This window comes from Nycticebus coucang, chromosome 21 (genome assembly GCF_027406575.1).
Source record: "Nycticebus coucang isolate mNycCou1 chromosome 21, mNycCou1.pri, whole genome shotgun sequence".
NCBI classification, from domain to species: domain Eukaryota; kingdom Metazoa; phylum Chordata; class Mammalia; order Primates; family Lorisidae; genus Nycticebus; species Nycticebus coucang.
In genome coordinates, this window is record NC_069800.1 from 38,556,162 (window position 1) to 38,582,563 (window position 26,402).

At 49.9% G+C, this 26,402-nt stretch overlaps 1 protein-coding gene across 3 annotated transcripts in view; it reads left to right on the forward strand.

The window, feature by feature from the left end:
* HM13 (histocompatibility minor 13) overlaps positions 1-12,110 on the forward strand; it is a 50,132-nt gene extending 38,022 nt beyond the window's left edge. The window contains exons 10-13 of one of the 3 annotated variants that reach the window (XM_053574133.1): positions 3,760-3,862; positions 8,545-8,630; positions 10,679-10,825; positions 11,694-12,110. In XM_053574133.1, the coding sequence (XP_053430108.1) occupies positions 3,760-3,862; positions 8,545-8,630; positions 10,679-10,825; positions 11,694-11,793 (436 nt within the window). In that variant the 3' untranslated portion in view covers positions 11,794-12,110. Of the gene's footprint in view, positions 1-3,759; positions 3,863-8,544; positions 8,631-10,678; positions 10,879-11,693 lie in introns of those variants that run through there. The other 2 variants (XM_053574131.1, XM_053574132.1) reach the window with 2 other exon arrangements.
* Positions 12,111-26,402: the final 14,292 nt, after the last annotated feature.

A 26,402-nucleotide genomic window follows, 5' to 3' on the forward strand; every position in this document is an offset into this window, starting at 1 on the left:
CAAAGCACTGTATCCAGGGCAGGAGAATGAGTCTCTGTGTCATCCATAAATAAATAAATAAATAAATAAATCACAAGCCAGCCAGGGTGACGGAGTGAGACTCTGTCTCATAAGTAAATAAATAAGTCACAATCCAGGGATTTAAACTCAGAATGTCCTGATAATGCTCACCATGTGACCTTGGCAAGTAGCCTGACCTTTCTTTTTTCTTTTTTTTTTTTTTTTTTTTTTTTGGAGACAGTGTCTCACTTTGTCACCCTTGGTAGAGGCCCATGGTGTCATAGCTCACGGCAACCTCAAACTCTTAGGCTCAAGTGATTCTCCTGCCTCAGTCTCCCAAGTAGCTGGGACTACAGGCGCCCGCCACAACACCAGCTATTTTTTTACAGACAAGGTGTCGCTCTGACTCAGGCTGGTCTCTAACCTGTGAGCTCCGACAATCCACCTGCCTTGGCCTCCCAGAGTTCTAGGATTACAGGCATGAGCCACTGCGCCCAGCCCTGCCTGACCTTTCTGAGCCTCAGGTTTCTCATCTTTACATTAGTGGTAAACAAGAGTTCCTACCTCGGGATTATCATGAATGTCTAGCGAGGGGATGCTGAGCACAGGCTGACCTCAGTACCTCTTGGGCAAACCCAGCTGCAGTCATCATCATTTTGTTTTTTTCATCATCATTATCATTTTTTATCAGCCACGGGTCAGGTCACTGTGTCCTAGTTTCTCTAGCTGTTCCCTGCCTTTTCCTTACTCAGACTTTTTTCCCTTTTTTTTGTTTGTTTGTTTTTGTTTCTTTGTTCCCAGACAGAGTCTCACTTTCTCGCACTGGGTAAAGTGCTGTGGCATCATAGCTCACAGCAACCTCAAACTCCTGGGCTCAAGTGATTCTCTTGCCTCAGCCTCCTAAGCAGCTGGGACTACAGGCGCCCCCCACAACACCTATCTATTTTTTCTATTTTCAGTAGAGAGAGTCTCATTCTTGCTCAGACTGGTTTTGAACTCCTGAGCTCAGGCAATCCACCTGCCTTGGCCTCCCAGGGTGCTAGGGTTACAGGCCTGAGCCACCAAGCGCCCAGCCACTTTCCTATTATAGGAAATGAGCACAGGAAAGAAGGGGATCAACTTGAGTCACCACTTAAAACACAAGGAAGGGGCGGCGCCTGTGGCTCAGTCGGTAAGGCGCCGGCCCCATATACTGAGGGTGGCCGGTTCAAACCTGGCCCCGGCTGAACTGCAGCCAAAAAATAGCCGGGTGTTGTGGTGGGCGCCTGTAGTCCCAGCTACTCGGGAGGCTGAGGCAAGAGAATCGCCTAAGCCCAGGAGTTGGAGGTTGCTGTGAGCTGTGTGAGGCCACGCACTCTACCGAGGGCTGTAAAGTGAGACTCTGTCTCTACAAAAAAAAAAAAACACAAGGAAGACGGAATCTGAGTTAATGCACCTGGGCCTGCTGCCAGCAGGCAGCGCCAGCCACTGCTGTCATTTGCTGCTCAGTCATTCCAGCAAGGTCTTATATGTGGGCTTAATTTTGAGGTGGTTTATGAACTTTTCTTTATCTCCTCATACCCATAATTGCAAAAACAGTAATAATAGTTAGTGGCAGTGGTAATGAGAAACTCAGTACCAAAATCATTGAAATCCAATTTTCTTTCTTTTTTTTTTTTTTTTTTTTTTTTTTGCAGCAGTCTCTTGTCGCCCTTGGTAGAGTGTCATTGTGTCATAGCTCACAGCAACCTCAAACACTTGGGCTTGAGTGATTCTCTTGCGTCAGCCTCCCAAGTAGCTGGGACTACAGGCACCTGCCACAATGCCTGGCTGTTTTTTAGAGGCGGAGTCTCACTCTGGCTCAGGCTGGTCTCGAACCTGTGAGCTCAGACAATCTACCCACCTTGGCCTCCCAGAGTTCTAGGATTATGGGCGTGAGCCACTGTGCCTGGCCTTCTTTTTTTTTTTTTTTTTGAGACAGAATCTCACTCTTGTCACCCTGAATAGAGTGCCATGGTGGCATTATAGCTCAAATCAACCTTAAAGTTTTTGGTTCCAGCAATCCTCTAGCCTCAGCCTCCCAAGTAACTGGGACTCTGGGCACCCAACATGATACTCAGCTGATTTTTCTTTCTCTTTTTATTTATTTATTTATTTATTTATTTATTTTCAGTTAGGGACAGGGTTTCGCTTTTGCTCAGGCTGGTGTTAAACTCCTGAGCTCAGGTGATACACCCGTGTTGGTCTCCCAGAGTGCTAGGATTACAGACACCCGAACTTGAAATCAAATTTTCATTTGAAACTTAACTTCCACACTCGAATACATCTGGGTTACTTGTGTAGTACCACTTAAACACGTGGGTTTGCAGATACCCTTGGAAGGGACCTGGACAGTTTGTACACAGAAGCATGTCTGTGCTAGCTGTTTCTACTTCTGGGTGTTCAGAGGTGATACAAAGTGAAACCCACAGGCTGTTTGCTGGAACACAGATTCAGCTGCCAGCACCCTCAGAGGTAGAATGTAATTCCTAGCCTGGGTTCACAGGATAAGCTCCTCAGAACTGGTTGCAGAATTGGTGCAACATTTCCAAAGGGAGTCACTTGTACCCCTGTTCTCACAACAGGATAGCTCTCAATATACTTACAGCTCAGGTGTGCCCGGGGCAAAGAGAGAGAAGGATCAAAAGTATTCATTCCTTCCACAGATGTTCACTGAATTCATAGTACTGGCCGGGCACCACTCCAGGTGCTGGGGACACACAGAGGTTATGGAACTAACATTGTAAAGGAAAGTCATATAATGGCAGTGCCAGGTTGCATGCAGTTCGTCTGTTCTAAAACTAATCTCAAATGAATTACCTCCAAGAAGCCACTGGCATTTGATTCATGGAGCCAGTATCTACTTAGTACCCACAAATAGATTACTGAGCTATTATGTCCACTGCACTTTAAAGTAATAACTTACTTTTGCAATTTTTGTATCAGTGTTTCTCAAAGCATGATCCCCTGTACCAGATTTACCTTAGTTTTTTGTCTTTGTTTTTGTTTTTGACAGTCTCACTATGTCACCCTCGGTAGAGTGCCGTGGTATCACTGCTCACAGCAAACTCAAAATTCTTGGGCTTAAGCCTCAGCCTCCCAGGTAGCTAGGACTACAGGCATCCACCACAATACCCAGCTATTTTTTTGTTGCAGTTATTGTTTAACTGGCCTGGGTCAAGTTCGAACCCACCAACCTGGGTTTATGTGGCCAGCACCCTACCCACTGAGCTATGGGCACCACCCATGAAGGATCTCTTGAGCCCAGGAGTTTGAGGTTACTGTGAGCTATGATGCTACAGCACTCCACCCGGAGTGACAGAGTGAGATTAATTGTCTCCCCCACAAAAAAATGCAGATTCCTGGGCCTTGCTGTAGACCTGGGGAGTGTCCCTAAAGCCTTGCATTTTTCTTTTTATAGGCTGTTCAGATTATCTTTATGGTAGCTAAAGTCTTACAGCCACTGTTTTAGATGATGGCATTTGATATTCATAGCCACCAAGGAGATAAGCTTCTCGTCTTCCCATTTTTCAGATGAGTAAGCTGAGAATGAGAGAAGGAAAGTGACTTGACCAAAGACACGTGGGTGGGGGCAGTCCCAGAGTACATGCCAATCTCCAGTCTCCCAGCCCAGAGCTCTCACCCCCACAACCACCAGGGTCTTCTCTAGTTCCCTCAGAAGAGATGTTATTGCTCCAGTGCCTATATCTAACCCTCCTCCTTCTCATACCTTCCCTGAAGCTTGAAGAAGAACACCCATACCTACTTCTATACCAGCTTTGCAGCCTACATCTTTGGCCTGGGCCTTACCATCTTCATCATGCACATCTTCAAGCATGCCCAGGTAAGCAAGGCTATACTCAGAGTGTCAAGAATGCTTCGCTGCAAATAAGAGGAACTTAGAGGGATTTATTTGTCACATACACAAGCAATCCAGAGGTAGGTACTCCCAATAGTGTCAGAGCAGTCCTGTCTATGATTCTCTTGGCCTTTCACTTGTGGTTGCAAGGTGGCTGCCACTGCCCGAGGCACCATGTGCACATTAGTGGCAAGAATGAGGGAAAAGCATAGCAGCCATGCCTGTTGCCTTCATTAGGAAGGCAAGACTTTCCCAGAACCCTTTCAGCACCTCATGGCCCAGATTAGAGTCCCAGGACCACCCCGGCTGCTGCAGAGTGTTAGAAGGAGGATTTGGCTTCTTAGCCCGGGGTGGGGTGGGGGGAGGGGTGTGGGCAGATAGAGAAGAATGGGATTCAGGTAGATTTGGGGTGTTTTAGCCCAGCAGCCACCCTGCAGAAGAGTGATTAGGTATTCAGCCCTGCCCTCTCACTACTCCTCAAGCAGGAGTAGCCCAGCCAAGCTCTACCCCCTTCTCCCAGCGAGGTGGATACTGAGCTGCCACAAAATGAACTAGCATAGCATGAGTGCTTGGAGCAATCAGTATGGCCTGGAGAGTGGAACACTGCGAGGTGAAAGTGAGCAGACAGGATTGTCCTACTCTCTATTGGAAGTAATAAGACCCCTGTTTGTTAAGCACTTCTCACATGCCATCCTCTGTGCTCATGAAGGTCCTTATGAACAGATGAGGAAATGAGTTCAGGTGCCACCCAGCAAGTATGTGGTGGATTCACACCCGGCTCAGTGAGAAAACCCAGCCCTGTGGCCCAGCCATAGAAAAGGCAGCGTAGCAGAGAAGCCGAGGAGGCCCCACTGTGAATCCACACTCCATCCAGGAGCTGTGGGACTCGAGGCAGGTCGCTTACTTTATGTTGTTGCTTAATAAAATCAGAGAATGGGATAAATAACAGCCACCCGAGGGTGGTCTGAGGATGAAGCAGGTTAACGTGAGTGCAGTGCTCAGCACTGTACCTGGCCTGGTGAGTGTGAGCTGCCATCGTGGCTCTTCGCTCTCTGCTTCCCTGGGGCCCAGCACACAGGGCTGCCTTTGAACAAATCACTGAGCTGTTGATTACTGTGGGCCCGGGACTATGCTAACTCTCTTGGAGGGAGGTTCTAGTGCAGTATTCTTATTTTATTAGAAGGGCCAAGGTCCTCTACCCCATAAGTGGAAAAAACAAAGAACCCATGGGGAACTACTTCTCATTCGCTTCTGTTCCACATTGCCTCAGGGGTGCTCAAGCTGAGAGTGACGTGAGTTTGGCAAGTGAGTTTGACCCAGGTTAGGGCTTTAGTGTAGCCTTTGGAGATATCTGCTGTAACCCTCAGCCCCAAATCCGAGTCCGGAGACAATTCCCCAATGGCCACCAGGTGGCAGGCTTGCCTTCTGCCTGGTGAAACACAGAAGAGTATTCCCTTCAGAGTTCTCTCACTAAAGAGCAAGGGCCAGACAGGTGTCCTTTTCTTTTTTTTTTTTTTTGTAGAGACAGAGTCTCACTGTACCGCCCTCGGGTAGAGTGCCGTGGCATCACACGGCTCACAGCAACCTCTAACTCTTGGGCTTACGCGATTCTCTTGCCTCAGCCTCCCAAGCAGCTAGGACTACAGGCGCCCGCCACAACGCCCGGCTATTTTTTTGTTGTTGTTGCAGTTTGGCCGGGACTGGGTTTGAACCTGCCACCCTCGGCATATGGGGCCGGCGCCCTACTCACTGAGCCATAGGCGCCTCCCGGTCTTCTTCTTTTTTTTTTGAGACAATCTCTCTATGACCCTGGGTAGAATACAGCAGCAGCATCATACTGCAACCTCAAACTTTTGGGCTCAGTCTTTCTGCCCCAGCCTTCCAAGTAGTTGGAATTACAGGTTCATGCCACCATGCCCGGCTGATTTTTCTATTTTTTGTAGCGATATAGAAATGGGGTCTTGCTTTTGCTCAGGCTGGTGTCAAACTCCTGACCCCAAGCAGTCCTCCAGCCTTGGTCTCCCAGAGTGCTAGGATTACAGGTGTGAGCCACTGCACCTGGCAAGAACTTGCTTTTCTTAAGGATCTCATTATGTTGCTCAGGCTCAAGTGCAGTGGCACTCATTGCACCTTTGAACTCCTGGGCTCAAGCGATCCTCCTACCTCAGCCTCCAGAGTAGCTGGGACTTGTAGTCACAAGGTAGGCACATACCACCACACCCAGCTGATGTTTCCCCTCTCTGAGCTCAGTAACTTCATCTATAAAATCCAAATCCTAGTACTTAGGGTATTAATAGAGTCACAGATGATATATATAAAATGGTGTGATCAAGGCCAGATGAAGTGACTCACACCTATAATCCTCGCACTCTGGGAGTCCAAGCCGGGTGGATTGCCTGAGCTCAGAGGTTCAAGACCAGCCTGAGCCAGAACCAGAGCGAGACCCTGTCTCTAAAAACAGCCGGGCGCTGTGGTGGACACCTGTAGTCCCAGCTGCTCAAGAGGCTGAGTCAAGAGAATTGCTTGAGCCCAAGAGTTTGAGGTTGCTGTAAGCTATGATGCCAGGGCACCTCTACCAAGGATGACAAAATGAAACTGTCTCCAAAAAAAAAAAAAAAAACAGGCTTGGCACCTGTAGCTCAAGTGGCTAAGGTGCCAGCCACATACACCAGAGCTGACGGGTTCGAATCCAGCCCTGGCCTGCCAAACAACAACAACTGCAACCAAAAAAAAAAAATAGCTGGGCATTGTGGCGGGTGCCTGTAGTCCCAGCTACTTGGGAGGCTGAGGCCAGAGAATCGCTTAGGCCTACGTGTTAAAGATTGCTGTGAGCTGTGATGCCACGGCACTCTACCCAGGGCAAATCTGTGGTAGGTACCAGGAAATGATCTGAAGGTCAGACTCAAGGGAGCACAGAGGGAAGATTCCTTTGTTCCATGGCCAAGAGCTAGCTTTACATTGAGAACGCAATCTCTTCACCTTCATGCCATTCATTCCCATGATACTCTCTTTGGGAGAACCCATGAAGGAGCCATTCTCTTAGTATTTACCAGGCCCTCTTCTGAATGCTAGGCATATAGTAGCAAGGAAGACATCTGTGGACCCTACCCTCCAGTCTGCAGGGGCACCCAGATGTTCCATTATAGACTGCTGGGAATGCTGTAGGGGAGATCTAGAGGGGGCTTTGAGAGTGTACAGCAAGCGGACCTACCACATGCGAGTGAAATCCTACAGAAGTCATCTGAGGTGGAGTCTGAAAGAGGAAGGAGCATCCCGGGCAGCAGAAACTGCACATGCAAAGGTCCTATGGCCACAGGTGACAAGGCTATTGGGATAGGTCAGATGAGGTTGGAGAAGGAAGTAGGGGGTCATGTCTCACAGGGCCTTCAGGCCACTTGGGAGCCTTGGGGTTTTTGGAGGGTTAAACAGTGGAGTGATGTCCAACTTTGAAATACTGAAAGCTAAGAATGGCTTTAGGGTCTAGCATGCTTGAGGTTCAATCCTCAGTTTAATATTGAGATCACTGAGGCTTGGGCTGTCCCCTTCCCCCTACCCCCTGAAACGTTAAGTCTTCTTCCCCTACAATAGGAGAACAGTCAGAGGGGATGTGGAGATGGGCTACGGTGTTCCCAGGAAGGCTGAGCTCAGTGCCTGCACAGCAGGTGTTTCGTGAACAGGGGCTCTTAGTATAATTATCCTTTTCTCCAAACCCATCTTTACCAGGAGTCCCAGCACAGATTCTGTGCACTGGACTCCCTTGGGTGTGAAGGGGTAAAGCCAGTAACCAGCTGGATCTCCTTAATACAGGCTATAGCAAGTGCTGCCTGCGTAGCTGCTATGTCATTACCATCATTATAACAGCATCTCCTGGAGCATTTACTAAAATGCAAATTTACAGCCCCAGACCTTGGGAAGCAGGATCTCTGGGAATAGAACCAACCCAAGAGGTTGCGTTTTGTTTTAAGACAGGGTCTTGATGGGCAGTGCCTGTGGCTCAGTGATAGGGTGCTGGCCCCATATACTGAGGGCAGCAAGTTTGAACGTGGCCCCAGCCAACAAAAAAGAGCACCTGTAGTCCCAGCTACTCAGGAGGCTGAGGCAAGAGAATCGTCTAAGCTCAAGAGCTGGAGGTTGCTGTGAGCTGTGATGTCACAGCACTCTACTGAGGGTGACAAAGTAAGACTGTCTCAAAAAAAAAAAAGAAAAAAAATGACAAGGTCTTGCTCTGTCACCCAAGCTAGGGTGTGGCTGAGACTACAAATGCACATCACTGTACCTGGCTAATTTTCTTGTTATAGACGTGGGATCTTGTTATGTTGCCCAGGTTGTCTGTTGCTCCTGGCCTCAAGAGACCCTCCATCTCAGCTTCCCAAAGTGCTGAGATACACACATGAGCCATTGTGCTGGCTGGGAAGCTGCATTTTGAACTTGGTGTCCCAGGTGATTCAGATGCTGCCTGCTAGACTCCTGGGAACCCTTGAACCTCTGCATACTTGAGGGTTTTTTGTGTGTGTTTCTTACATTCTATTCTGAGAGGAGCAGCCCAGCTCTGGGTTCAGACCCAGCCAGTGACTTGCTCTGAGAACCTGGAAGAGGTTTGGGGTGCTGGGCATGGCCCAGAACAGGTTCCATGGCCAACATTGCCTGACCAGCTTGTCCTCTCGCAGCCTGCTCTCCTGTACCTGGTCCCTGCCTGCATTGGTTTTCCCGTCCTGGTGGCACTGGCCAAGGGCGAAGTAACAGAGATGTTCAGGTAAGGACGAGTGGGGGACAGATGGTCATATGGGTACAGGTACATCTGTGGGCAGCCAGTGGAGCCAGGGTTGTTGGTACATGTTTCTGGGGAACGTTCCTGCCACCAGCTTCACCCCTCACCCTTTCCACCGGTGGTGTCTCACCTGTGGGCACCAGCCAGAACCTTTCCCTGGGCCAGGAGTTGGGAGGGCAAGGCCTAGGGGCCTGTAGGCAGCCCCCAAATCCAAATGTCACACGGGCCATGAGAACAGAATGGCTGGTGTGGATTTCTCTCTCAGCTGCCTGCTGTCAGGAGCCCTGGGTTTCCAACCCGAATGTCACACCAGGTGACTTTCTTCTCCCTCCCCTGGCTTCAGTTAGCACACATAAGAAACACAAAGGTAGAAAGTACCCAAGTGGAAGTCCTGTGTCAGTCCCTGTTCAGCCACCATGCGGCTCTGACCCGTAACTCGTTGCTTTCCCTCCATCTCAGCTTGTGTATCACTCCTACAGCTACCCCTTTCCCAGGGCCATAGCCACACCTGCCACACCCTACGCACAGTCCCACCCATACCTCAAAGCCTTTGTGACTCCAGCAGGTGTCTGCCTCCTAGCACCACTGACTCCGCCTGCCAGGGACCTAGAAATAGCTGCCAGCTGTGATTAAAGCTGCCCACTTGGGGGCCTTCCACCCAGCTCCACCTGCCTGGCCTCCAAGTTGTCCCTCAAGTGCCTGCCAAGGCCTCCTGTGCACCTGGCTGCCCTCAGGGGAGCCTGTGACTCACTCCTCCCCCATACCTGCCTCTGCCCTCCCAGCCTGGCTGCCCATGTCTCCTGGCCTGGTAAAGCCCTGTGGTTTCTGAGACAGTTGGGGAGAGTGGGGAGTGAACTTGGTTGGAGTAAATCTGAGGAAGCCCTTGAAGCAGGCATGGCACCTGATTCCTGAGTTCAGCGCCTACCCCCCAAACTCATCCAGCCTTGGATCCCACTGCCCCTGGGGTAGCCTTTCTAGTCCAGTCCTATTGTGTCCTCACTGGACAAAGCTCTGAAAACCACAGCCTGGGTAACGAGGGGCCCCTTCACGTAGTTGGTACCACGCATTGTGCCATACGAGCACCCTGCCCCCTCCTTGTGACCTCCATCCCCACCCCTACCCTGGGGTTCTTAGAGCAGATAAAAAGTCGTTGCTCTTTCTCTTCTCTTTCTGTCCATCTCTCTTCCCTGACTCTCCACCTTAGCTTTTGTTTTACTTTTCTCTCTCATTGAGACTCACCCTTTTTTAATTCACTTATTTACTTTTTTTTTTTAGACAAATGACCAACCTTTATGTCAACAGAGAGAATATACTTTCATATATTTTGTGAGAAAGAAACAAAAGGCAAGAAATGCCGGCTGGGCACAGTGGCTCACGCCTGTAATCCTAGCACTCTGGGAGGCCGAGGCGGATGGATCACTGGAGCTCACCGGTTCTAGACCAGCCTGAGCAAAAACAAGACCCCATCTCTACTAAAAATAGAAAAGCTGAGGCAAGAGAATCGCTTTAGCCCAAGAGTTGGAGGTTGCTGTGAGCTATGAAGCCATGGCACTCTACCCGGGGTGACAGCTTAAGACTGTCTCAGAAAAAAAAAAAATGCAGAGGTTCCAAATTCCATAGCTCTGAGAGGGAAGACACTCTCACGCCCCAGCCAGCCCTCAGAGGCCAGCTTTGTTACACAGATGTTCAGGACCCCGTGCCCCGAGATACAGACCTGTATAGACAACCTGCACAACGGTGGCACTCTGAGAGCATTCTGTGTCCTGCTTTTTCACGGAATGATGTATCTTAGAGATATTTTCATAGCAGCACATACACACTTAGACCATCCTTGTTCTTTACACAGCTGCATAATGTGCCTTTGTATAGGTGCATATTTTCTATTTTCCAAGAAATACTGGCGTCTTTCCACAAAGTCTGGCAGAATAAAATAAGCCAGTTCTGTTCCCTGCTCCTTGGAAAGGAAGTCTCTGTCCTCCCTTAGTCTTTCTCTCTCCATCTCTTTTTCTGTCTCTTCTCTGTCTCTCACACAGCTACGAGTCCTCGGCGGAAATCCTGCCTCATACCCCGAGGCTCACCCACTTCCCCACAGTCTCGGGCTCCCCAGCCAGCCTGGCCGACTCCATGCAGCAGAAGCTAGCTGGCCCTCGCCGCCGGCGCCCGCAGAATCCCAGCACCATGTAATGCCCAGCGGGTGCCCACCTGCCCGCTTCCCCCCACTGCCCCGGGGCCCAAGGTAGGGCAGACAATCCAGCTTCTGGGTACAGGGCAGGGAGTACTCCCAGGGTAGGCACAGGAGGCAGCTCCTTCACAAGCACCAGGCAGTCACTGCACCCAGCCATGGGGCTAGGGAGCAGGGCAACCCAGAACCTCACTGTCCTCACACAACTGAGCAGATACAAATGGCCCTTGTCATACAGCAGTGGACACTGTTGCTATAGATATATAACCTTGGGCAAGTCACTTTCCTCTTTCGGAGCCTTTCTTTCTTCATCTGTAAGTGGGCACATTCCTGCCTCATGGAGTTGATCTGGTGAGGAAATATGTGTATTGTCCTTGGCATGAACTCACTCAGTGAGCGAAGCCCATAGTAAAAGCTAAGCCAGGGTGTCCATCTTCAAAGCAACACCTTGCCACTTGCCAGTAGAGCAAGTTCCCTTCTACACTGTTCTGGGGCTGATTCCTGACAAGTACCCTGGGATTCTGCACACACACACACACACACACACCCCTACACACCTTTTACCCTCTCCAGAAGGTTCAAGATGCTTTTAAAGTTGGTCCACACAAACCCAGGCCCAACCTCTCTTCCCTGGCCGCCGCCTTGCTGCCTCTTGGCACCACTGGGCACAAAGGAACACAGCCGCCTGTCTCAGGCACACAACGGGGCTGGGCCAAGTACTGGAAGGTGCTGGGCAGTGGATGCAGGGCTGATGTTCTGTATGTGCCCTGGGTGGTGCCTGGGGTGGTAGGCAGGCGAGGGGAACAGCAAAGATTCTGCTCTCCCCCTCCTCTAAATGTATTTTTATTGTTTTATTTTTTGGTCAGTTATGAGGAGTCAAACCCTAAGGATCCAGCGGCAACAACAGAATCCAAAGAGGGAACGGAGGCATCAGCATCGAAGGGGCTGGAGAAGAAGGAGAAGTGACGTGGCTGGCATCTGACCCTCTGAGGGCCAGACCAGACCAGTGGGGCATGGCCCCACTGTTGTGTGTGAGCAGAGGGCACTGGAGGCTGAGGGCAGCTCCAGGACGGGGAGGGAGCAGCAGGATCCCTCCAGCAGGCCCTCGGTGGCCTCTGTTTCCCTCTCCCTTTCCTGGCCTTCCTCTCTTTCACATCCCCTGCAGGCAAAGGAAGCCCCAGTTTCCCCCACTACCCAGGAGCCAGGTGGGAAAAGTGGGTGTGATTTTAGATTTTTGTATTGTGGACTGACTTTGCTTCACATTAAAAACTCATCCCATGGCCGGGGCAGGCCACTGTGTTCCTGGAATAGTTCTCTGCATAAGAACCCTGTGTCTTATACTGAGTTTGCTAGGTCATACCTGCCCATCCAGAAACTTTTCTGCACACCCCTTCATAGATACCCACCTCAGTGCCTGGCCAACCCAGCACCCTAAGAACACCTGCTAGCCAGCAGAAGGGGCCCACGAGCCTCTTTTCTTTTTTTTTTTTTTTCTTTCTTTCTCTCTCTCTCTCTCTTTCTCTCTCCATCCCCCTCCCTCCCTCACCATGGGGTTTTCCTTATCTCCCAGCACTTTTGAGCGGCAATGAGGATGTTGGGCAGGTGCTCACTGAGTCCCCCATTCACCTTAGCAAGAGGTGGGGGTAGGACCAGAAGACTAACCTGATGCAGCAAGGGAGCCAGTAATTGTAAAACCTGTACCTCCTAGTCCTAATGTCCATATGACTTCAGCTGGATAGGTTCGGAACTCCAGGTTCCCCTACAGGTCAAGCCCCAAACTCCATTCTCCTCATTCCTAGGGTTCTTTCTAAAGTGACTACTATGGGGCAAGTCACAACACAAGGGCCAGGGCAGGGAGAAATTGGGCCCACTGATTCTGAGAGACCAAGAGCTGGAAATCCTGGGGCCAGGGTTTCCCTGAGATGTGCCTGGCCTGCAGGAGATGCTTCCAGTCAATCAGGCAAGGAAGAGCCACAGCGCTCATCCACCTGCCTGGTATAGGATCACTGGGTGGGGAAACCAAGACAAGAGTGGGTGGACATTGGCCTGGATCCAGGCCTCCAGCTCCTAACCCAGGGCTCTCCCTTGCCTAAGCTTCCCAGAGGTGGAAAATAACAGTGGCTTCCAGACAGTTTGGAAGTTTGGCCACAGACAAGCATGACCAGAGACTGGAGAACATCACTGCAACATCTTGCTAGGTATTGACATGTGTCAATCAATCTTAATACAGGATTTCACTGAATTTTCAGTCTAAGGTTGTAGGTGCTATTATTAGCTCCACTGTGAATTGAGGCAGCTTGCCTGTGGACCTTTTTTTTTTTTACCTCAATCCAAATCAAATTCCAAGTTCCTAAGAATTGTGCAATTCCTCCCCAGGCCCTTAGGACTGAGTCACTGTGTCTGGTGTGCTGGGTACCTCCAAGTCTGCCACCCAACTTCTCTGGGCCCAGGACTCTATGGAAAGGAAATTTCGGAAAGATAGAAAATCTCAAAAGGCCAAGGAGGTCCCTTTCAGGGTCTTCTCAACTCTGCTGACTCCAGCCACCTCCAGGGGGAGGCCGTGTGGTCCAGGAACAAGGCCTCTCTGAGAGCAGCAGAGGGGGCAGGCAGCCCAGGCACACAATGTGGTTGGCTTTGCGGCCCAGGGCCCACAAAGGCCTCATTGAGTCACCGCCTGCCCCCGGCAGAGGCTGAGGTGGCAGTGGCGCCAGGCGTTTGCCACCTAATGACTGTCCTGGCCTGGCCAGATGTTCCACAGACCTCGGCAGCGGCTGATCAGGGCCTGCCTGGCCAGCCAGCACCGCAGAGGCCCCTATAATTCCAATTAACCGGCTTCAGCTGAGCAAACAGCGGGCAGTGGTGGCCCAGCCCGGGCGGTAGGCCCGGCCCGCAGAGCCTCCGAGTCTAGACTCCAGATGTGAACCGCCACCGCCTGAGTCCCATGGAAAAATGGCACCAGGCCGGGCTTGGATTGGGCCTGCATACTGGGGAGGTGGGGGTGGGTGGTTGGGCAGGGCACTGGGTGGGCCTGGTGCCAGCCTCACCTTGGGGTAGGGGAAGATTCTTGGGAAACTGCTTTTTTTTTTTTTTGAGACAGAGCCTCAAGCTGTCGCCCTGGGTAGAGTGCCGTGGCGTCACAGCTCATAGCAACCTCCAACTCCTGGACTTAAGCTATTCTCTTGCCTCAGCCTCCCAAGTAGCTGGGACTACAGGCGCCCACCACAAATGCCCGGCTATTTTTTGGTTGTAGTTATCATTGTTGTTTGGCAGGCCTGGTCTGGATTCGAACCCGCCAGCTCTGGTATATGTGGCTGGCGCCTTAGCCGCTTGAGCTACGGGCGCCAAGCTGGGAAACTGCTTTAGAACCCTAAAGTTCTACCCCTGATTTGTTGGGTGTCCTCTGTGCCTCAGTATCCCCTGATAGCAAGATGTAGGACAGAGCTCCAAATAGAAAGCCAGCCGTTCTAAGAGTCCCAGTACACACTTTGTATTTAATATGTAACTCAAATTATGCTAGTGCAGTTGACTCTTTTTTTGTTTTTTTGCAGTTTTTGGCCGGGGCTGGTTTGAACCCGCCACCTCCGGCATATGGGGCCAGCGCCCTACTCTGTTGAGCCACAGGTGCTGCCCTGCAGTTGACTCTTGAACAAGGCAGAAGATGGGGGGCACCCACAAACCCTCCCATGCACAGTCAAATCCACATGTAACATAACTTCTCGAAACATAACTACTAATAGCCTGCTGACCAGAAACCTTACCAGTAAAAAGCACTATGTTAATACGTTTTGTATGTTACATGTCTTTTTTTTTTTTTTGGCCCGGGCTGGGTTTGAACCCACCACCTCCAGTATATGGGGCCGGTGCCCTACCCCTTTGAGCCACAGGCACCACCCTATGTTACATGTCTTATGCACTGTAGTCTCACCATAAAGTAACTGGAAAAAAAATAATTTACAAAATCATAATCCAGGCACTATGATTATAGGAGTGCACTATGCACTCCTATAATCCCAGCATTTTGGGAAGCTGAGGCAGGAGAACTGCTTGAGCCCCCAAGTTCTGCCTGGGTGATACAGCAAGACCTTCATTAAAGAGATTACCCAGACATGATAGTTCACACCTATAGTCCCACCTACTCAGAAGGGTGAGACAGGAGGTTTGCTTGAGCCCAGGGGGTTGGTAGTAAGCTATGATGGCACCACCACACTACTTGGGGCAACAGAGCAATACTCCCTCAAAAAAGAAAAAAAAATCATGAAGGAGAGAATTATTCTTCATTAAGTGAAAGATGGATCATCATTCATCTTTTGAGTAGACTTGAGGAGAAAGAGTGGGTCTTGCTATCTCTGGGGGGGGGATCCACGTATGTGCACCTACACAGTTCCAAGGTGTATTGAAAGGTCAACTGTATTTTAGACTTATTAAATCATACAACAACCCTATGAGGAAGCTACCAACATTTTTAGAGATAGGGAAACTGAAGCATAAAGACCTTAAGTGTCAAAGGGGCATTTGAACCCAGGTTGCCTGGGTTCCAAGACCATGAAGTTCACCACAGTACAGCTGAACGGCTGGTTCCCTTCCTTGGGGGTATTGCGAAGGGATCGGGTACTGGCATCCTCGAAGGTTGTCAAACCAGGGCTGGCTTTCGCAAGGTGCTGGGAGCCATCCTGTCCTATTTCCTCAGCTGTGAAGGAGGTAAGAATCTTCCTCCCAGGGTGAGTCCAACTTTTTTCAGACCATCAATCAAGGCTCTATACCAGGTGTGAATTAAGCACCTGGTAAGTCGCCGAGGACATAGCAAGGAACAGAAGAGGTCAAATGCCTGCCTGACCCCAGCTCAAAATGGATGTCAAATCAAGAGCTGTGCCTTGGGCAGGGGAAGGGCCTCCTCCTCTTTCCACAGTCGTGCCTGGGGTGCCCGAGGACCGAAGCAAAAGCCTGTGCGACCCCCGTGGGATTTCAGCTGTCCTTGCACAAATGGGGAAGTTGGGTTCTTGAATAAACGGAGGGGGTGCTAACTTTACAGCGGTTTTCCAAAAAGGGGAGGGGGCGGCAAGTCAACGGGTCTCACAAACTGGCTATCAGAGGTGGGGGCCCCTCCTACCTTCCCACCCCGCTTCCTCCTTCTGGGATTCCAGGCCGGGTCGTGGAGGCAGAGGCAGGAGGGACGTAGTAAACTGCATCCTGCCCAGTGCGTCAGGAAGGGCCGAGCGGGAAGGAAAGCACCACCCCCAACCCCGCCGCGGCCACACCTGGGCTCTCCAGGCGGGCAGGGAGGCCCAGGCCGGCGCCTGGCTCCAGCAAGTCTGGGCCGCCTCCCCGCGCCGCCCCGTGGGGGCTGCCAGATGGGCCGGCTGCCCGCCCAGCAACCGGGGCAGGAAACCGCCGCCGCGGCTGCCAGGAATGCGGGGGTGTGACCGGGGCTGGTTCCGCCCCCGTCGGGGCGGGGCACAGAGGCCGCCGCAGCCCGGCCTGCGAGCTCTCCCGAGCGGTGGAGACCCGTCTCTGCCACTTTCCAGCAGGGTTTCTCTGGGCAAGTCCCTTCACTTCTCTGTGCCTAAACTTCCCCACCTTTAAAATGGGGCTGCTTATCGGAGCTATGTTATCACTGTGTGACTTTAGACAATGTCTTTCTCTTCCGTTCCTTAGCTTTCTTACCTGGAAAATGGAACAAGTATTGTTTGTACCTCCCGCAGCCACCGGCTGTCTCCACTGTAAACTCTTGTCCCAGCACCTGGCCCAGTGCCTCAAACATGAAGGCACTCAGTATCTGTTGTATGAATGAATATAAAGGTTTGGCACAATCCGGAGGGCCTAAAATAATACTGGGCACTTCGTAAATAGACACACTCAATCTAATGTTTACCAATGGGTGTGATTCAGGCAAGTGACTTACCACCTCTGAGCTTCACTTTCCACAGCTACCTCATAGGTTACTGTGAGGATGAAGTGAAAAAACTAATCATGGAAAGCACACATGCTCTATCCTTAATAGAGGATATTTGTGGAAGAGTCTCCGATATATGAAAAAAAAACTTTATATGTATTCGGGCAAATTTGAAGGCAAGGAATTGGGTGGCTTGGGAGAATTTTGCTCTACATAAGTTTATATGTTAAACCATGTTATGGGGCGGCGCCTGTGGCTCAGTGAGTAGGGCACCGGCCCCATATACCGAGGGTGGCGGGTTCAAACCTGGCCCAGACCAAACTGCAACAACAACAACAACAAAAAAAAAAATAGGTGGGCACTGTGGTGGGCGCCTGTGGTCCCAGCTACTTGGGAGGCTGAGGCAAGAAAATTGCTTAAGCCCAAGAGCTGGAGGTTGCTGTGAGCTGTGATACTACAGCACTCTACCGGGGGAGACAAAGTGAAACTCTGTCTCAAAAAAAAAATGTTGAGCCAGGTGAACATATTTTAAAAGCAATCAGCGCCCGTTGCACAGTGGTTATGGCGCCAGCCACATACATCCAGGCTGGTGGGTTCTAACCCGGCCCAGGGCCTGCCAAATAACAATAAAAACTACAGCCAAAAAATAGCCGGACGTTGTGGTGGGCGTCTGTAGTCCCAGCCACTTGGGAGGCTGAGGCAAGAGAATCTCTTAAGCCCAAGAGTTTGAGGTTGCTGTGAGCTATGACGCTACAGCACTCTACCAATGGCAACAACTTGAGAATCTATCTCAAAAAAAAAAAAGGTGAGATAAGAAGGCAAATTTGTTGGACTCCAAATTAAACAAGAAGAGACAACTCACCTCCTTAATTTGCTCATTATCGCTTCTCCAGGAAGAGGGAATCCCAGCTAAGTAGAAGGAGGGCCAAAAGGGAAGGTTGGGAGGGAAGAGATGTGCAAAGGTGAGCAGATGCCACAAGGCCAGGCCAAGGAGCTTAGGCTTCATCTCCAAGGTGATAGGGAGACAAGGATTCTGAGCAAGGGAGTGACATCATCCTTTCTAGACATTATAAATGGACAAAGCAAATAACCCAGGGATGGGGCCCCAGGCCAGTGATGATGGTGGTCTGAGTGGTAAAAGGGCAGGGTTGAAGGGGTGAATGGACAAGAAAGACTTAAGGACTCAAACCAAGCCAAAGGGTCATCCAAATGTCCCTCAGCAGCATGGCATTTGTGTCCTGACTCTACCTACTAATTTCCTCTTCCTTGGGGGTTGTTCAACCTGTACCACTCCCACACTTAAAAATGTCCTAAACTAGCTGGGCGAGGTGGCTCATACCTGTAATCCTAGCACTCTAGGAGGCTGAGGCAGGTGGATCGCTTGAGCTCACCAGTTCGAGACCAGCCTGAGCAAAAAGCGACACCTCAACTCTACTAAAAATAGAAAAAAAGGCTCGGCACCTGTAGCTCAGTAGGTAGGGCACCAGCCACATACACCCCAGCTGGCAGGTTCCAACATGGCCTCGGCCAGCTAAACAATGACAACTGTAACCAAAAAATACCAGGGCATTGTGGTGGTACTTGGGAGGCTGACGCAAGAGAATCGCTTAAGCCCAAGAATTTGGAGTTGCTGTGAGCTGTGACACCCCAGCACTCTATCCAGGGCAACAGCTTGCAACTCTATCTCAAAAAATATATATATAAAAGTCCAAGACATTTTTAAAATAAAAAAATATGAGTAGGGCAGCGCCTGTGGCTCAAAGGAGTAGGGCGCCAGCCCCATATGCCAGAGGAGGCAGGTTCAAACCCAGCACCGTCCAAAAACTGAAAAAAAATAAAAATAAGTAAGAGTATTCAATAGTTTGCTGTGGCAGGCGCCTGTAGTCCCAGCTACTTGGGAGGCTGAGGCAAGAGAATTGCTTAAGCCCAGGAGTTTGAGGTTGCTGTGAGCTGTGATGCCACCCACTCTACCCAGGGAGATACCTTGAGGCTCTGTCTTAAAAAAAAAAAATAGAGAAACTAGCCAGGTGGTGTGGCAGGCATCTGTAGTCCCAGCTACAAGGGAGGCTGAGGCAAGAGGATCACTTGAGCCCAAGAGTTTGAGGTTGCCGTGAGCTGTGATGCCATAGCACACTACCAAGGGCAACAAAGTGAGATTCTGTTTCAAAAAATAAAAAATAAAATTGCTCGGCGCCTGTGGCTCAAGTGGCTAAGGCACAAGCCACATACACCTGAACTGGCAGGTTCAAATCCAGCCCGGGCCCACCAAACAACAATGATGGCTGCAACCAAAAAATAGCCAGGCGTTGTGGCAGGCACCTATAGTCCCAGCTACTTGGGAGGCAGAGGCAGGAGAATCGCTTGAACCCAGGAGTTGGAGGTTGCTGTGAGCTGTGATGCCACAGGGTGACAACTTGAGGCTCTGTCTCAAAAAAATAAAAAATAATTTACATTGTACCGAGCACCATTCTAAGTGTTTATAAACTTTATGTCCTGGGCGGCGCCTGTGGCTCAGCGGGTAGGGCGCCGGTCCCATATGCCGGAGGTGGCGGGTTCAAACCCAGCCCCGGCCAAATTAAAAAAAAACAAACAAACAAAAAAAAAAAACTTTATATCCTTTCGTATCCCACACCCCTATGTGATGAGCCTCCCTTATACAGATGAGGCAATAAAGGCACAGAGTAGTCAGGTCACCCAGCAACCAAGAGCCTTCCCAAGCTTTTTTATTTTTTTGCAGTTTTTGGCCAGGGCTGGGTTTGAACCCACCACCTCCGGTATATGGGGCCAGCACCCTATTCCTTTGAGCCACAGGCACCATCCAGAGCCTTCCCAAGCTTTTGTAAGAGGGCACTGTCCCCACCCTCAGCCTGGTTGGTCCACTCTCTTGTCATTATTTATTTATAAAAACTTTTTATTAACACAGAAGCTGCACGTGTGCATTATAAAAAAATCGATGTTAAAGCTTGGGAAAATAAAAACATACTCTTTCCACCCAGAGACTACTGCTGTTAACACCTTAATATACTTTCAGATTTTTTTTTTCTGTGCTTATTATGTAATTTTTTTTTTTTTTTTTTAAGACAGAGTCTCACTATGTTGCCCTGGGTGGAGTGCCATGGCATATAGTTCACAGCAACCTCCAACTCTTGGGTTTAAATGATTCTCTTCTTCAGCCTCCCAAGTAGCTGGGACTACAGGCACTCACCACAACACCCAGCTATTTGTTGTTGTTGCAGTTGTCATCATTGTTTAGCAGGCCTGGGCCAGGTTCGAACCTGCCAGCCTCTGTGTATCTGGCTGGCGCCCTAGCGCCTGAGCTACAGGTGCTCAGCCTGCCCAGCTACTTTTAGAGATGAGGTCTCGCTCTGGTTCAGATGTGTCTCAAACTTGTAACCTCAGGTGATCCACTTGCCTCAGCCTCCCAGAGTGCTAGGATTAGGATTACAGGCATGACCCACTAGGCCTGGCCTTTTTTTTTTTTTTTTTTTTTTTGAGACAGAGTCTCACTCTGTCACCCTGGGTAGAGTGCCAGGGCACCATAGCAACCTCAAATTCTTGGACTTAAGAAATCCTCTTGGGTGGCACCTGTGGCTCAGGGGGTAGGGCGCCGGCCCCATATACCAAGGATGGCAGGTTCAAACCCAGCCCCGGCCCCACTGCAACAACAAAAAAAAGTAAAAGAAATCCTCCTGCCTCAGCCTTCTAAGTAACTGGTACTATAGGTGCCGGCCATCATGCCTGGGGACTTTTTCTATTTTTAGTAGAAACAGGGGTCTCACTCGTTTGCTCAAGCTGGTCTCCAACTCCTGAGCTCATGCAATCCACTTGCCTTGGCCTCCTGGAGTACTAAGATTACAGGCATGGGGGCGGCGCCTGTGGCTCAAGGAGTAGGGCGCATGGCAGGTTCAAGCCCTGGCCCCGGCCAAACTGCAACAACAACAACAAAAATAAAAAAAATTAAATTAAAAAAAAAAGAAAGAAGGAAAAGATGAAAACTTTACATCTTTGAAAAAAAAAAAAAAGCCATGTTTAAAGATTACAGGCATGAAGGTGGCACCTGTGGCTCAAGGAGTAGGGCGCTGGCCCCATATACTGAGGGTGGCGGGTTCGAGCCCAGCCTGGGCCAAAAACTGCAACCAAAAAAAAAAAAAAAAGATTATAGGTTGAGCCACCACACCTGCCCAATTTTGACACCCATTTTGTTTCCTCAGTTAACAACATTCTTTTCCCATTTCGGTCAGTTGTCATCTTATCCAGTACCCAAATAGCATCCAACCTGTGTAATTTTAAGACAGGACAGATGAGACAAACAGGTTATCTTCATGTGAAGGCAGACTCTAGCAGCGGATGAGGCCCAGGGATCTTCGATGGGCCCTTCCTACCCTCCTCACCCTGCCTTTTCCTAAGGAGTGGCCCTGGGTAGGAAGGGAGATTCAGTGAAGGCTGAGCCCTTGGTGCTGCTTCAAGGCCCCCATGGGCCCATTCACCTTGGGCAGGTGTCCTCACTTGCTGTCAGGAGCTGGGCACCCACCTCTTCCTGGGCAACCCCAGGATCCAGCTGGGATGGGTGGCGGGGAGGTGGAGGCATGGGAGATACATGTGTCTCCCATGAAGGAGTAGAGAAAACTCAGAGGGTGAAGGCTAGAAAGCCAGATGTCAAGGTGTAGAGTTGGGGAGAGCCCTTCTTTTTTTTAGAGACAGAGTCTCACTCTATGGCCCTCGGTAGAGTGCCATGGCATCACACAGCTCACAGCAACCTCCAACTCCTGGGCTTAAGCAATTCTCTTGCCTCAGCCTCCTGAGTAGCTGGGACTACAGGCGCCCACCATAACACCCAGCTATTTTTTGATTGCAGTTCAGCCAGGACCGGGTTTGAACCCGCCACCCTCGGTATATGGAGCCGGCGCCCTACTGACTGAGCCACAGGCGCCGCTCCGGAGAGAGCCCTTCTGCTTGACAGGTTCTCTGTGCAACTCTGAGTATGTGTCCACAAGTTTGTGTGTGAGAGTATGTGTTCTTGTGAGAACCTGTGCTAGTGTTTGGGTTTGTACAGGTGGGTCAGGATGAAGATGCTGAAATCTTACCGGAATGGTGGGGTTTTTTTGTTTTTTGTTTTTGTAGAGACAGAGTATCATTCTATTGCCCTCCGTAGAGTGCTGTGCCGTCAGAGCAACCTCCAACTCCTGGGCTTAGGCAATTCTCTTGCCTCAGCCTCCTGAGTAGCTGGGACTACAGGCGCCCGCCACAGCACCCTGCTATTTTTTTGTTGCAGTTTGGCCGGGACTGAGTTTGAACCCGCCACCCTCGCTGGCGCCCTACCCAATGAGCCACAAGCACCGCCCTGGGATGGTGTCATAGACACATTTCTATCTGGTTGTGTTTCTAGATAGATGCTTATGAGTTTGTTTCTTTTTTTTTTTTTTGTAGAGACAGAGTCTCACTTTATGGCCCTCGGTAGAGTGCCATGGCATCACACAGCTCACAGCAACCTCCAACTCCTGGGCTTAAGCGATTCTCTTGCCTCAGCCTTCCGAGTAGCTGGGACTACAGGCGCCCGCCACAACGCCCAGTTGGGTTGCTGTTCAGCCGGGGCCGGGTTTGAACCCGCCACCCTCGGTATATGGGGCCGGCACCTTACTGACTAAGCCACAGGCACCGCCCCATGAGTTTGTTTCTATCTTGGCATGTTTAGGAAATGTGTTTGTGAGAATATTTGTGAGCAAGCACTTGCACCAGTGTGTGTGTGTGTGTGAGAGAGAGAGATATATCATCTAGAAGCATTTGGGTTTATAAGGTTCTTGCAAAGGCTTTGCTTGTGCAAATTTGTGGATATGTATTGTTCAGTCTGCTTTCTGCCTGTATGTGTGTGTGTGTTTTCCAGGTCCTGTTTTTTGGTCTGTGCTCCCTTTTGTCTCGGTCTGAAGGTCTCCACGACCTCCCCGTGTCTTTCTCTCTTCTGGCCTGTTGGAGAAACTCCAGAAAACACAGACTCTGGAGTTACAGAAACAGGGTTTGGATTCTGACTCTGCTATTGTCTCCCTGGGCAGCTTTAGCCACACAGCCACTAGTAATTGTTGTTATTCTGATTATTATTATTTTCTCCCTGCTACCTGCCTCCTTCCCCTACACCAGCCAGTCCTCTCTGCTCTGGCCAAACTGATAACAACTTTATTTTTCAAGCCTAAACCCTGCTTCTCCCATTTTCCCCAGCAACAATTCAGTATTCACCCAGGATTTACCTAGGGCATATTTTACATGAATGGAAGAGCCATTCAGGGCGGCGCCTGTGGCTCAAAGGAGTAGGGCAACAGCCCCATATGCTGAAGGTGGTAGGTTCAAACCCAGCCCTGGCCAAAAACTGCAAAAAAAAAAATGGAAGAGCCATTCAGGGAAGAGCCTACTAGGATGTGCTTCCCCAGAGATGCTGATTTGTCCCAGACTGTGAAAGGCCCACAACTCGCCTGTTCAGGCCAAGATATTCAGGTCAATCAGTGGGAAAGTTCCAACTGAGATAAAAAATTTTTTTTCTTCCTTAAAAATTTTGTTTTTATTTTCAATCTATGTCTCTTTTAAGCCCCACAGGATGGAAATGTCCTAAAATAAGAAATTAACCAAGAGAAAAATCCCATTATCTAGGGTTTGGGTTTTTTTTTTAACAGTCTCTCAGGATTCCACGGGACCCCTTCCCAGCCTCTGTGTGGTCCAGGTCTGAGAAAGCCAAGCCCCCCCCCCCCCCCCCGTCCCTGTGGTCCACACCCACCACCACTCAGCCCCCCACGGCATTTTCCCAGGATTCACATGGTAATGAAGACATCAATCTTTGCCTAGACAAACACTGGGCCCTCCAGACCCTCCCAGGCTCCCGGCACAATGGTCCCCAGTGCTGCAGCCCCTACACCTGTTGGATTTTCCCAGGGATGGCTAGGAAATTGAGGAGGAAAAGCACCCCTTCCTTCCAGCCCCCAGTCTCACGTGTGCCCTGGGAGATAGCTAGTGAGAGCTCTTCCAGCCTCGGACCTTGGGTCCATCTTCAACACCCTCAGTTTCTTCATCAGGAAACTGGCACTCTTGGTACAGGAGTCACAGTGTGGTGGGAGGATTCTGATAGGAATGGTAGTAAACGACGAGCTTGCTGACCTGTGGACTGCCATATACATGGAGAATGACACCCATATAAGAAACTCGGCTGGTCTGGTGGGTCATGCCTGTAATCCTAGCACTATGGGAGCCAGAGATGGGTGGATTGCTTGAGGTCAGAAGTTCGAGACCAGCCTGAGCAAAAGTGAGACCCCCCCTTACTAAAAACAGAAAAACTAGCTGGATGTGAGGGCGGCGCCTGTGGCTCAGTGAGTAGGGCGCTGGCCCCATATGCTGAGGGTGGCGGGTTCAAACCCAGCCCCGGCCAAACTGCAACAAAAAAATAGCCGGGTGCTGTGGCGGGCACCTGTAGTCCCAGCTACTCGGGAGGCTGAGGCAAGAGAATCGCTTAAGCCCAGGAGCTGGAGGTTGCTGTGAGCTGTGTGATGCCACGGCACTCTACCGAGGGCCATAAAGTGAGACTCTGTCTCTACAAAAAAAAAAAATAAAAAACTAGCTGGATGTGGTTGCAGGCATCTGTAGTCCCAGCTATTCAGGAGGCTGAGGGAGAATAATTGCTCAACCCCAACAGTTGGAGGTTGCTGTGAACTATGATGCCAGGCACTCTAGGTGGAATTGAGTGGGATTCTGTCTCAAATAAATACATTAATAATAATAATAACTTTATTATCAGGACCAGTCTGGGCAGAGCCATCATGCCACAGTGCATCCCCACCAACAACACAAATGGTGGCGCTGGGATCCCATTTGCCAAACAAGGCATTGAGGCCCAGTGAAGGTAGACTGCCCAAAGCACTGCAGTCCCCACCTCATCAGAACCAGGATTTGAATGCAGCTTTGCCTTACCTCTCCCCAGAGCCTGAATCTTAACTATTACATCATTAGATCATTATCATCATTATTACCATTACAATTACTAAATTAGATAATGATCTTAGAAAAAGCCACATAAAAATCTGTAAGGAATATAGGAAGGAAGGAGACCTAAAAGTTATTCATCTGTCTACCCAGGACTTGGCCAGAGCAGGACACATAGTAGGTGCTTAATAACCAAAGCCTGACTCGGCACCTATGGCTCAAATGGCTAAGGCACCAGCCGCATACACCTGAGCTGGAGGGTTCGAAACAGTCCTGGCCTCCAAAACAATGACGGCTGCAACAACAACAACAACAAAAATAGCTGGGCATTGTGGCAGGCGCCTGTAGCCCCACCTACTTGGGAGTCTAAGGCAAGAGAATCGCTTAAGCCCAGGAGTTGGAGGTTGCTGTGAGCTGTGATACCATAGCACTCTACCTAGGGCGACAGCTTGAGGCTCTGTCTCAAAAAATAAAAAATAAAAAATAAATAACCAAGGCCTTACCAAACGAAATAACCGGAAATGGAGCACACATCTTTATTCTCTGGACTGTGGCATCAGTTCACGCATCCATTACGTTCTATGAAGCATCTACTTAACTATATGCAGGACACTGTGCCCTGGGTGGTTTCAAACTTTTCCTGCATTGCCTGCTCTTTAACTGAGAGCTGTTGGAATTGTCATTTCTATTTAATTTGTGCTGTCCAGGAACTCAAATGTTTATGAAATAAATGATTCCCTAAACAAATATATTATCCCAACTTGTGGTAAGTGACGGAGATTAGGATGGGGTCAGGACACTCATAGAAAGCCTCTGAGAGGAGGTGATACCATTTACAGAAAGTAACAGAAAATCAAAATCATTGCCTCTTCATTTTTTTTTTTTGGAAACAAGTCTCACTCTGTGGCTCCAGACTAAGGTGCCCTGGTGTCACCTCACAGCAACCTCAAACTTATGGACCCAAGTGATCCTCTTGCTTCAGCCTCCAGAGTAGCTGGAACTACAGGCACCCACCACCTGGCTAGTTTTTCTATTTTTAGTAGAGACGGAGTATCACTTTGCTTAGGCTGGTCTCAAACTCCTGAGCGCAAGCAATACACCCACTCAGCCTCCCAGAGTGCTAGGATTACAGGTGTGAGCCACCACACCTGGCCAGAGTTGTGCTTTTTTTTTTTTTGAGACAGAGTCTCACTTTGTTGCCCTTGGTAGAGTGCTGTGACGTCACAGCTCACAGTAACCTCCAGTTCTTGGGCTTAGGCAATTCTCTTGCCTTAGTCTTCCGAGTAAGCTAGGACAACAGGCACCCGCCACAATGCCCAGCTACAGAGTTGTGCACTTTAAATGGATAAATGGCATTGTATATGAATTATCTCTCAATAATGCTGTTAAAGAAAAACTAAATTCCTGAAATGCTTCTTTGAGCCTTCACCAGCCCCTCACACCCCTCACACACACACACCCCACCCACCCAACCACCACCACCACCACCCCACTTCCAGGTAGCTCTGACTGAGCAATTCTCAGATCCAAGAACAAGTCCAGGGTCCAGATGAGTTTCACCCACCAGATAAGTTTCACTCACTTGTTCACAGATGTTTCCTAACATACAACCTCAGAGTGAGGGGGAAACCCCAGGGCCAGAGGGCTCTTCCTTAACCCTTTCTGGGTATAAACCTCTCCCCTTTACCTTTCAATTTAATTTCATTTTTTGAACAGTAAAACATACTAC